Source organism: Gavia stellata, chromosome 7 (genome assembly GCF_030936135.1).
Source record: "Gavia stellata isolate bGavSte3 chromosome 7, bGavSte3.hap2, whole genome shotgun sequence".
Classification (NCBI taxonomy): Eukaryota; Metazoa; Chordata; class Aves; order Gaviiformes; family Gaviidae; genus Gavia; species Gavia stellata.
The window spans coordinates 28,388,461-28,400,637 of NC_082600.1; the positions used below are offsets into that span (position 1 = coordinate 28,388,461).

The window sequence follows — 12,177 nt, forward strand, 5'->3', positions numbered from 1 at the left end:
TACTGGCAGCTCTGCATAGGGTTTTCTTTGTGTACTCAGATCCCAATTCAATTAAAAAAAAAATAAAGTGGGAAAGAATAGGAGAGAGTATTACACACAGACCCCAAGGCAGTTTTTGTGAAAGCCAATCCCTGTACAATACTTAAGCCTCTGCTTCTAATACGCCAAACACAGCCGACTTCAAAATTCAAACCATAATGCGGTTAAACTTTTTCAGTGAATAATTACTGATGCCTGAATGTTTACTTTAGGGGGGAAAATATAAATGTTGCATTAAAATTTGCAAGTTATAATTTGACAGATTAAAGAAAAGTTTTTGTAATATGCCAAGGAGATTATTTGCAGACCTTTCTATTCCTGAATAAACCCCAATTCTTTATGTTCATCTAGCACTGTAGTGGGGAAGACAGAAGGGCCAGACTAATCATAAAAATACGCAGAAGATACTGGCTTGTTTTTTACATACAAGCTCCACCCATAAATAGGTTAGTAATTTACATTTTAACCTATGCCAGCTCATCATATATTGTACTTCAAAGAGCCGCATGCAACTTTTTGATAATCAACAATTCTGACAATCTGAAGGTAAAATTACATTGCTTCAAATTAAGCTGTTAAAAATTAAGCCAAGATGTTCTCAGTCACAACACCCCCATCTTGGGTTTGGTTTTTTTTTCTGTCCTTTAGATTGATTGTCTACCTTCCCATACAGAGGATTCAAATCCTACAGCTATTTTCAAAATTTTGTTATTTACCAGGAAATATTTTGAAAAAATATTCGGGATATAGTTTTGCATAATGAAGCATTAATGGGACAAAACTATATAGACTATATATACCAATGAATCATGCACAGAAAACTGAGTTACAGAAGCATATGCATTACCTACTTAAACTGTAAAATATAATTCATATTTAGGTTTATAAACACAAGGGTTGGGAACTATTGAGTTCTTTTGGCTAACGCCCAATATTGGCCTTATTTCAGTTTAATTGGAAGAGGATCTTGAATTCATCTTCTCCATGAGATATCAGGAACCTGGATTTCTGTTTGTACCAAAGGTTAATAAGAAATGTGTCTGCAAAAGTCAAACAGCATTAAATACCAAAACCTGATTATTATTCTGCAGGAGTTGTTCTGTCATTCATAATCTCTCCATGCTCCAACCTTCCACAGCTAATCTTTAATGGATGAAATGCAAGAAAGAAAAATAACATCTAAAAAGGGACTCTAAAGTGAGCTCTGAAGAAATGGAAAATACTTTTCTTCTGTGCTGGAAGTTATTGCCACCCAAAGTTTATTACTGGCAGGATTACTTATTTCCTCTTACTTTATGGGATATTAAATCAAACTAACTCTAAGCTAATAGCCACTTGGATATTTGTTTTCATTTTTGCTATTAAAACTATTGCATATACATTCAGTAATTATTTTTCAAGTTAATTTAGGAAACTTCAAATAATGTTCATGAACATTTCCATACCATATTCAAGAACTCCAAAATGCCACAAATGTTAATTCTCGAACATTTTTGTAAAAACAGACCTGAAAAAAGGGACTTCATTGTAGGTATATTGCCATAGTTTCAAAGAGACTGAAAGCTGTATAACATATACAACAGTATTAGAATTACTGCTTTCCCTTTTTTCCACACTATTTTTCCTATCATTACCCTGGTCTTTCAGAGAGCATCTGCAGAATGCTAATACAGTTTTTAGGCATTAAAGGTCATGTGCAACACCTAACAGACCTAGCAGGGCTGGACTCAATCCACTTTTTCCTGCTAAGTTGACTCTGATTTAAAAAAGTATTAAATTTTGGAAACATTGCTATTAGATATTGGCAAAAAACCTCCACAGAATAGCTCTTGCTACAGAAAGATTTAAGAGGAAATATTTTTTTATTATATTTTCCTTCAGAATTATCTTAGTCCCAATATATAGCACTGTGATAGCAACAAAAATATTCCAAGAGCTGAGGCTCTGATGCTAACTATGGTATACCTTGTTGCAGTAAAGGCGTGAGAAGACCAGGGCTTTGATATTTTTTCCAGTCTAGAGAGGCTGCCACTATGCTCTACAATTCTCACTTACACTCAACCAGCTCTTTCCTCTAAAAGTTTCTTATACCCCCTGTATAATTCTTCTGTTAGGCAAAAATGAAGTCACTTATTATGTCCATCCAATGTGAGATTTGTTCTCTCTGATAGTTCTTTTGAAGACTTACTCCATTGCAACACCTCCATCCTTACCTTCAGTCTGTCCTCAGAAGATGAATGCTCCTTCTCCCTTTCCCCTCCCACAGGGTGCACCCATTCCCTTTTCTGTTCAACATAGGAAAGTTCTGCAGTCCCACATTTCAGGGTTTGTCTGTTCTTCATGCCCAGTTCACATGTGGTGTTCCCTTTTTTCCTTACATTATCCTAGTCACAGTTCTTTTATGATGTGCTCTTCCCTTAATTTTCCTGATGTTGCCTCCACTTCTGTTGTTCTTCTCTTCATGATGGAGAGTGAAACTAACAGTACCTTCTGACATTGGCTTCTAATGAGAGGAAATCCAACAGAAGAATAATGAAGAAACAGCAGGAATCTGTGGCAACTATGACCACCAGAAACAATAGTCTCTAATGCTTAAAAGCCTGCCACCAAAATTGTGAATTCCGTAATTTTCCTTAGCCATAGCTACCTGACACAGAGATAGGGACCCAAGGAAGTTCTAAAATCCACTTTCCAGGCTAGTAAAATTTGAAAAGAAACACCTTCTGAAAATAGGTTATTTACTGCACACAATATTAAACATTTTCTTCCATCATGTATATCTTCTGCCTTAACTCTACTTTTTCTTAGTCTCTCATGAAGCATTTCACAAATTTACACTTTTCCTCTTCACTTCTTCCTCTGAACAAAGTAAAAATCATAAAGTGAGAGGCTGTGGGTTATTTGTTTCTGAAGACTGTTGTAGCTTCATTCTAAAATGGCCTTTGTCTTCAGCTTTTCCGTTCTTTCCACGGGACTGTGGGTAAAACCCATCAATTAGAGGCTTACATTTAAAACAGAATTGTAATATTCCTCAATGTAGATAACATTTTTATGGTGTACCTTTCCAATGTTTTTTACAATATAATTTTGTGGAGTCATTTTCTTATCATAAAGTCAGTACTAAGTAATAATAAAAATTCAAACACCCATATTTACAAGCTTCACTCTAGCATGTGTTATACACTGCAATAATTAAACATTAACTACCAACATCAAATCACAGCAGTGTGTGTTCTCCTTTCCTCAAAGGACTTAACACAAGGGGAAAGTTTTTCCTTAAGCACACTGAGTCTTCTTTATTAGGTTCTGCTTATCCACTGGAACTCTCTCCAAGGCTTTTAAGAGAGAGACACACATAGACCTCCGCAAATTCAGATTGGTTCACATCATTCCAGATTTCAAAACATTTATCCAAACTTGGTAACATTCTTAAAATTGTAAGACAGGAAGCAAAGAAAACCATGAAATAGTAACGATGCTTCCTTTTTGCAAACAGCTTAAGTAGTAAGGAGCCTCCTGTCCTCTCTCTCAGCATTTAAAGGATTTTATACTTCCTGAACTTGTAAAAGGAGAAAAAAGGGTATTTTTTTAAAACATCATCCTCAATACACATTGTAGCTCTCATTAAAATTTGGCTTATTCTTCCTTTTAAAATGGAATAACTATGTTAATTATTATATCCATATCCTGTTTTGAAGAGAATATTATGCCGAGGACATAACTAGAAAGTTTAAACAGTAATGTAGGAAAAAACAATTTACTAACAAATATTTCAACTGTATCCATAAAAATGAAACTAAACATGTTTTTGACACATCTTTTGACACACATTTCTTTCTAGGTTTTAATGAGCAATGAACACCTGTATCAAAGAGAATATTTCTCTATTATAGGTACAGAGGGAAAACACTGTGCAAATATCCAGGAACAAACACAAAACTCAGGATTGAACCCAAACAATTTGCATTAGCTTTCGGCTGCTGGATATAACTATGACATGCAGTGTGGATTTTTTTCTTCTGAAAATAAAGCAAGCAGTTTCTGTAAAATGAAGTAAGAATAAAATTATGCCTGTATTTCAATTTGTTTCCTAATATGTAGATTAGATTTGCCTTTCCCTTCCTCCACCACAGAAAATGTAGGAACTCACTCTTCCATCTGTAATATACACAGAATATTGTATTCTCAGGAGTTTGACATTAAGTGGGAAGTCAGCCATCTGTTTTTTCAGCTGGAGAGTTTATTTTCTGCTCCATCTTCCTGAAGACAGTTACTCCTCCCTTCAATACCAAAATTTTGGGGACAGGTATTAGTACTATTAATACTGTATGAAGTGTGCGTGGTCTATGAGGACACAATTTTACCCACCTTACACTTTATTTATGAACAATTGATACAAGGACTTTATAAAAGCACTCCCATTAATTTCTTTGAAACACTTGGCATATTTTGGAATGAAACACCTCAGAGTATTTTTCATCCACTGGGTACACTGTACATGCAGTCACTTTTCAATAATACTCAGCTTCATTACTTTAGAAATTTCTGAAATCATAGAGTACAAATTGTCTCCATTCTTGTATGTCTACCCAAAGAACAATTAACAACAAATATAAGCATGCATTCACTTTCAACTACAAACTTTAAAACCTTGCATTTTGGGAATTTGTATAAACTTCATTCACTGGAGACATACCATCATCAGATAAAATTTCACTAACTACCAAAAGAACAGATTTTTCAAGAAAAGTGCAGGTCTCTAGCTGAGGTGAACATGCGACTATCTACACACACAGGGAGGGGGTAGTATTGCTCTGAACAAGCTAAAACAATAAGTGGTATTTGAACTGCTGGTTGAAAGGTAGAGGCACTGGTAATCATTATTTCCCCTTGTTTGTTCAGGACCTTCCAACAAAACAAACAACCTTTTTGTGATTGGATTGACATGGTGTTAACAATGCATTTAATGCCCAAATCAGTATGAATACAGGTAAAGCTCCTGCTAATACCAGTACCAGGATGTTAAAGCCACCTATTTTCTAAGCAACTCTAAACAGCCACACATAAAAAAAAAAAGTCAAGTCTTCCCTCCTTTAGCAAATAAAGCTAACATTCACTAGGCCACGTCATATAGCAACCGCGGGTACTGCGTGAGCCATACAGCCATTTGTTAAATGCTTGCCTACTGTACCTGCAATCTTTTCTGCAATCTTAGCTTCTGTAGCTCTCTCTTGCAGTTCTAAGTCCAGTTTTATTGTCTTCAGCTCCTTGTCCTTTTCAGACAGCTTATCTTGAAGCTGAATTGAACAAATGGACAGTAAGATTCTTATCTAGCTGAAACAGTTAACCAGCTCTTTTAACCATAACAAAATTTTAAATAATAGTTTCTTACCCCCAAAATACAAACACTAAGCAATACAACAGAAATTCAATTAATTATATTTATTTATTTAAAGGACAAATATTAAAAATATCTTTTTAATCATTTGCTCTATCTTGCTCTGTGAGACAAGCAGCAATGTGTGTGCCATTACTTTCACTTGGGATTCTCTTCTTCAGGTATCACTAGCTGTGGTCCTTCTTCCTGAGGAAGTTCAGAATTACAGGGAATTATAATGCTTGTGGTGTCTGCATGAATAGCCTATTTCCTACCAAGAGTACTGACATCACAGTCTGAAGAGACTGTGGTGTAAATGCATAATTTTTCATGTGCATCGCCAGACAGAAAACTGATATTCTTTCACATGTTGAGGCCTTTCTTTTAACTGGGAATTCACTAAATCTGCTCTTGGACAGATATTTGAGCTTGCCATTGAATATTCAATGACACTTCATGAAAAGACCATAGACTTTTCTGTTGTTTAGGCACATGCAACCGCTACTAATGCCAGAAGCAATGCAGTGTGCAAGTAGGATGGAATTTTCTTCCCCTCAACAAAGAGAAGGTATCAGGGCACATTCATTATCTGGACCACATGTACAGAAGCATGAGCTCCAGATTCTATTAATGAAATCCTGGTCCTGGTTTTGGTCCTCTTTGGTTTTCATCCACGATGCAAGGATCTATGTCACTGATTAAAAAGGTCAAAGGGTAGGATGAAAGATTTTTTTAATTCCAGAGAAGCAGTTGTTAAGCAGATACTAAGAATCCAAAATGACAAGAAAGCTATTGATTGGTGCACTAAAATAAATAACAAAACTAAATTAGGAACAGTTAAAATGTATGTTTTGTAAGACAACCATAAAAGAGCAAATACTGTGATCTGAATATCTCAATTGTACCTTTTTATTTTTGGCCCTCAGAGTGTCCAATTCTTTTAAAAGGAATGCAGTTTCTGTTTTTCCACCTAAATCTGCAGCACCCTTCCATGGGGATATAAATTCAGGGAGCATCCTGTTAGCCTGTCTTTCTATGGTGCTGTGTTTAGGAGGTTAAAAAAAAAAAAAAAGAAAGAAAAATAATGCAAAATCAGTTTCTCCTCCCCCTGAAACAAAATACATAGAAATAAATTATCAAAAATTTATTAACCATTGCAAATGTATTAAATAGCCAGTAAAAGGGATGTCCTTGTACCACTTCTTAAATCTGTAATTCTGAAAAAAAAATCCATAAATCTAGAATAGTAAATAAATCTACTACAGTGTTAAGGCATAAAACAGTTTAATATAAATTGACTATGAAGCCTATAAACAGAAAATGCTTAAGGGAAGCAAATATTGAAAGCCTGTGTTTAACATGGAGTGACAAAGTAATGAAACATTTGGAGATCAAATTGATGCTCAGATTAAAAGAAACCAAATTCTTCAGTAGGATGGACAATTCCACATGAAGTGAAACGAAAATATCCAGAAGACAAGATCTAGGAGTTCATCTTGCAGAAAACTGTAAAATGATGGTGTTATTCTAAATATTGTAACTGACAATAGGATTTCCACACTGTATAGCACACACAGAGTTTTAAGATAACTTATTTAGCCATAGACAGAAAAAAGTAAGATAAGATTCAATGGCCACAAAGCTTCTGTCTCAAGGTAAGACTTTTAAAAAACTCCTTGGCTATCCATTGATACTCATATATAACTCAGATCTCACTTGTAAGATGGCAGCAAAATCAGTAGATGAAAGGATTAGAAGGGGTATTAGCAAATATTTTTAACATTTGCTTCCCTTAAGCATTTTCTGTTTATAGGGCTTCATAGCCAATGAGTCATATGAAGTAGCCACAGAAAAGCTCTACTTTCTGAGCTCCTATTTCTGCTGTGTACATTACTTTCATTATGTGTAATTCACATCCTAGAAAGAAAAGGAAAGCTATCTGTTGCTCCAAAGAGTCATTCTCTTAGGTAGACAGCTGTTTGTACTCAGCTACCCCTTTCTTCATGTGTTTCCATTGGATTTATTTTCTCTATGGTTCTTTAAGAAAGAAGTTAAGATCTGTACTCTGCAGGCAAACTATGGTGCAAACCAAAGCACATCAAATGTAGACAGCAGGGAGATTCACATCAAAAAAGTACTTACTTAGTGTAATATAGTGTATACATGGGGTATAAGAGTGCTTAAACTGCTTGTCTTCACTTTCAAGATCCTTCAAAGTCTATTTAATCTTTGCTCTGTCTGGCAAATTTCATAGAATCATTTAGGTTGGAAAAGACCTTTAAGATCAAGACCAACCATCAGCCCAACACCACCATGCCCACTAAACCATGTCCCACAATGCCACGTCCACACGTTCCTTGAACACCTCCAGTGATGGTGACTCAACCAGTTCCCTGGACAGCCTGTTCCAATGCTTCACCACTCTCTCAGTAAAGAAATTTTTCCTAATATCCAGCCTGAACCTCCCCTGGCGCAACTTGAGACCATTTCCTCTTGTCCTGTCACTTGTCACTTGGGAGAAGAGACCAACACCCACCTCGCTACAACCTCCTTTCAGGTAGTTGTAGAGAGCGATAAGGTCTCCCCTCAGCCTCCTCTTCTCCAGGCTAAACAACCCCAGCTCTCTCAACTGCTCCTCATAAGACTTGTGCTCCAGACACCTCACCAGATTCGTTGCCCTTCTTTGGACACGCTCCAGCAACTCAACGTCTTTCCTGTAGTGAGGGGCCCAAAACTGAACACAGCATTCGAGGTGCAGCCTCACCAGTGCTGAGTACAGGGGGACAATCACTTCCCCACTCCTGCTGCCCACACTGTTTCTGATACAGGCCAGGATGCTATTGGCCTTCTTGGCCACCTGGGCACACTGCTGGCTCATATTCAGCCAGCTGTCGATCACCATCCCCAGGTCCTTTTCCACCAGGCAGCTTTTCAGCCACTCATCCCCAAACCTGTAGTGTTGCATGGGGTTGTTGTGACCTAAGTGTAGGACTCGGCACTTGGCCTTGTTGAACCTCATACAACTGGGCTCAGCCCATTTATCCAGCCTGTCCATTCATTTAGTACTGTTTCAGACGGCAGGTGATAAATGCCTCTGGATGCTATTGACCAGACATTACAAACCTCAACGTTTTTTGTGCATTTTCCATGTTCAGGAGACGCTTCCCACGAACAAGTTTGAATATACCTCATCATCACCTTTGAATCCCTCAAATGTTTTCTTCCTGATGTCTAAAAGAAAACTTGACAAGTCACACTGATGGTACACAAAGACTATCATCTACAGTGCAAATCAACACTAACTCAACATTTCCTGGGTTGTTCTATAGCAAGGTATTTTCTCAACTTATATTCTAATTGAAATCTATTTGGGGAAGGAGAGATTTTATGCAGTTTATCTAGTATCTACCACAATGAGGTTTTGGCCTATAGCTTTAGGATTCTATATGGAATATATTTGCAGATGAGATGGTTCAACATGATGACTGCTGTGGGCGGTTAATCTCATTGTTCGAGACAAGCCTGACTGCCAATGTGAGTGGCACTGGTGAAGGGTAGGAGGAACAATCTTTGGCTGACTCTGTGCTGGGCTGTACTTAAGCACTCAGGATTATATTTGGCTTTTAGTGCAGGATACATTGCCATAACAGCATTTCTCAAGCCCTAATACAAAAAAAGGCAACAAGCCAGATGGAAAAGTGCTATGGACTGGTTTTGGCTCAATGGGTCACCACTAGATCATGCTAAAGATAACAAAACCAGGTGTAGAATCTGCCAGACAGGTGAAGAATTAAGAGTATATTTTTCAAAAGTACGTCATGGGGCTCTGCAGCCTTGATCCCATTTTCAAAAGCAACTCTGTCACTCTCAGTTAAGACTTGGGCTTCAAAATGCCTAAGTCACTCAAAACTGGTAGCAAGTTCCCTAGTCAGACGGGTATACCTTTATATATTATGTCATATACAGCATGTTTCTAAAGACTGCAGTAGAGGGCCATAGCTCAGTATGGAAATTAATGACAATAAATGACCAAAATTAATGACAAAGTAAAATCTTCAGAGTTTGTATTATCCTTTTCAAACATATATGCCCTTCTTCAGATTCCTGTCAGACTGCCTACAAGGTATTACAGTTCCTCATCTTTACTCTTCCAACTTCATCTGGACTTCACCCTACTTTATTCCTGCTTCCTAGCTGCTTTATTCCTGCTTCATTCCTTTTTCCTACTTACTCGTCATAGTTAGGGTACACTGTGCTTGTTGTGTAAAGCCACAAATACTACTAGACTTTTAGATCATCTTTTCTGATTTTGTTCAGTATGCGTTTTTAAAATTCTCTGCAGGGATCACAATCATTGAACTACCCACAGTGTGTCACATAAGCCATTGCTATAATTCTATTTTCTATCAGTGCTAGAGAATACAGTGGTGAAATACCACATTCCACAAGGAGAGAAGGGCAGATATGGTGAGTCTAAGTAAAAAGCTGACTTTCTGATTCTCAGTTGGGAAGTAAACTTCCCTATCTTTATCCAAAAATCCGTATGTCTATCGTCTATAATGTGAATCTAGAAAAACTATATATATAGGCATATTTGTTTTTACCTTGACTCTTCAGGACTGGAATTACAATAATTTTGGGCTCCTCCTCTTTGACTGGTTACTGGCCAATCTGAAAGTTTCAGTGCCTCAGCTTCTGCCTGGATGAAAAATTCTGGGTTTTTTTGAGAATTCTGATGAAACTGAAACTCAACACAGGAGTCTTCTTTTTTCTGTTCCAGGATGCGTGTTTCTAATTGGAAATAGAAGCGAACACATTTTTTCATTTAGAGAGAGAAGAACAAACTTGAGATTTCTTATTCAAAAATGACTTCCTATATTCTTTTTTGCAGCAGAAAGGAGAAAGTACCCTAGTTGCAGATTCACAGCTTCCTCATCCCACTAAAGAACAAAAGCTGTGTTACCTAGAGCACAGAGGAGTTACGACCTATTTACTGCATTTTTCTCACGAAACCTGAAAAATTATCACCATTTCCTAATCCCTCTTCCCCTTAAATGACTGCTTAAAATAATGCTCACCCTAGGAATTTATCTACCTATCTTTTATAAAAATCAGCTCTACCTTAGTGAGACATGATGAATTTCTGCTGTAGACAGGTAAATTTGCAGGTTGTGAACTAGACTCTTACTTATATTGAGGTCTTTTTAAAATCCATTTTGGCTACAAAAGGAGTATCAGCAAGCTGTAATTAGCAACAAGAAATTTAAGGCCCCATTATTCACTTCTGGAGAGTGTAAAGTACAGGCTCATACAACTAAAGAACTTGAAGAATACAAAGCACAAATTGTGCCAAAGGGAAAAATTGTCTGATTAAAATGTTGAGTGTGATAGTTCTCTTAAGCTTGGCTACTAGATATTTTTAGGACATATTTCTGATATTGAGGTATTTAAATGAAAGAAAGATCTACATACCATGAATGTTCTTTCATAAAATAAGAACAAGTAAGTTTTAATTATAGAACTATATTACAAAATAAGGAGGAAGAAGCCTAAAAAAGCTGCAAATGGAAAAAAGTGCATATATTCTTCATTCTTTCATTTAGATTAGTAGAGAACAAACACTGGAACTTTTGCTCATTTAATAAAGTTAGCATTTCCAAATGTTTTGGATAAATTATACAATACACATTCTTTAATCCAACTTATTAATTCTTCCTCAAAAATAATAAGAAACTGTCTATACAGTTGCAATCATCTACAAATAGCCAGAAAATATACATCAATCAGTATCAAGGTGTCAAGCTGCATGTAAGACACAAAAGCACCGATTCCAAGTAAAAAATACTGAAGACTGTCTCTAAAATCTGTTGCAATACAGTCCTCTCTCCTTGAAGAAAGACAGACATAGCCAATGGCACAGGAAACATCCCGAGGGCACAGAGAGATTACTTGCAGATTGACTGGAGTCAGTTTAACAAGTTCCCATACAAAGCTATGTGTCACTACCTCGAGGAAAAAGTTATTGTACCCACTGCTCATCTGTATTCTCATTATCTACTTCAGCACAACACTCTCACCATTCCTCTAAACTATAACCACTGATTTTTGTATTAGAGGAACAACAGTCAACAGCGTATCAGAATCTTTGTTTGTCAGCAGTAATAAACATGTGGGGACCATAACCTGGTAAAACATTCATTAACAAGTATAACCTAACACTACTTTCAGTACTGTGATTGAAATAGGTTCCTCAGATCATTTCACAGCTAATGCAGAAACTGAACACAGCTCACAGCCACCTGGATTCTTTGAGCAAATGTATGCTGTTGTTCACTGGCTTGAAATCCTACATGTTTTTGAGCAAGGATTCCTTTTAAGTGCTGCCACATTTTAAAACTGGATTCAACCTCTTGCTCCTCCTTACGTTAAGTAGCAAGGATCTCTAAAGAAACAGGCATTAAAAAATTCACTACATATAATCTAAGAACCTGCCCCACCGTGGGAGTGGCAACACATAAGGGCAAACTTCTGAATCCTCTCCAGTTAGTACTATCTAAAAACTAACCTAGTCTGAATTTCAATACTTGCAAAGCTTTTTATATGGCGGCATACACCTGCCTGAGGTGTGTTTCCCATTTGATTTCTATTATAAAGAACTGCCTATCAAATATAATCCTGTCCACTTCTCCCATTTCAGTTGAAGTGATCTGTGTGTATATACATAGAGAGAGTTGCAAATCATGCTCTCACACACTGAAGGG

At 36.8% G+C, this 12,177-nt stretch overlaps 1 protein-coding gene across 1 annotated transcript in view; it reads right to left on the minus strand.

The window, feature by feature from the left end:
• MIPOL1 (mirror-image polydactyly 1) overlaps window positions 1-12,177 on the minus strand; it is a 159,703-nt gene that overhangs the window by 131,265 nt on the left and 16,261 nt on the right. Inside the window, exons 4-6 of the mRNA XM_059819538.1 lie at window positions 10,021-10,207; window positions 6,322-6,457; window positions 5,231-5,336 (exon numbers count right to left, since the gene is read on the minus strand). Of these exons, the coding sequence (XP_059675521.1) occupies window positions 5,231-5,336; window positions 6,322-6,457; window positions 10,021-10,207 (429 nt within the window). The remainder of the gene's footprint in view (window positions 1-5,230; window positions 5,337-6,321; window positions 6,458-10,020; window positions 10,208-12,177) is intronic.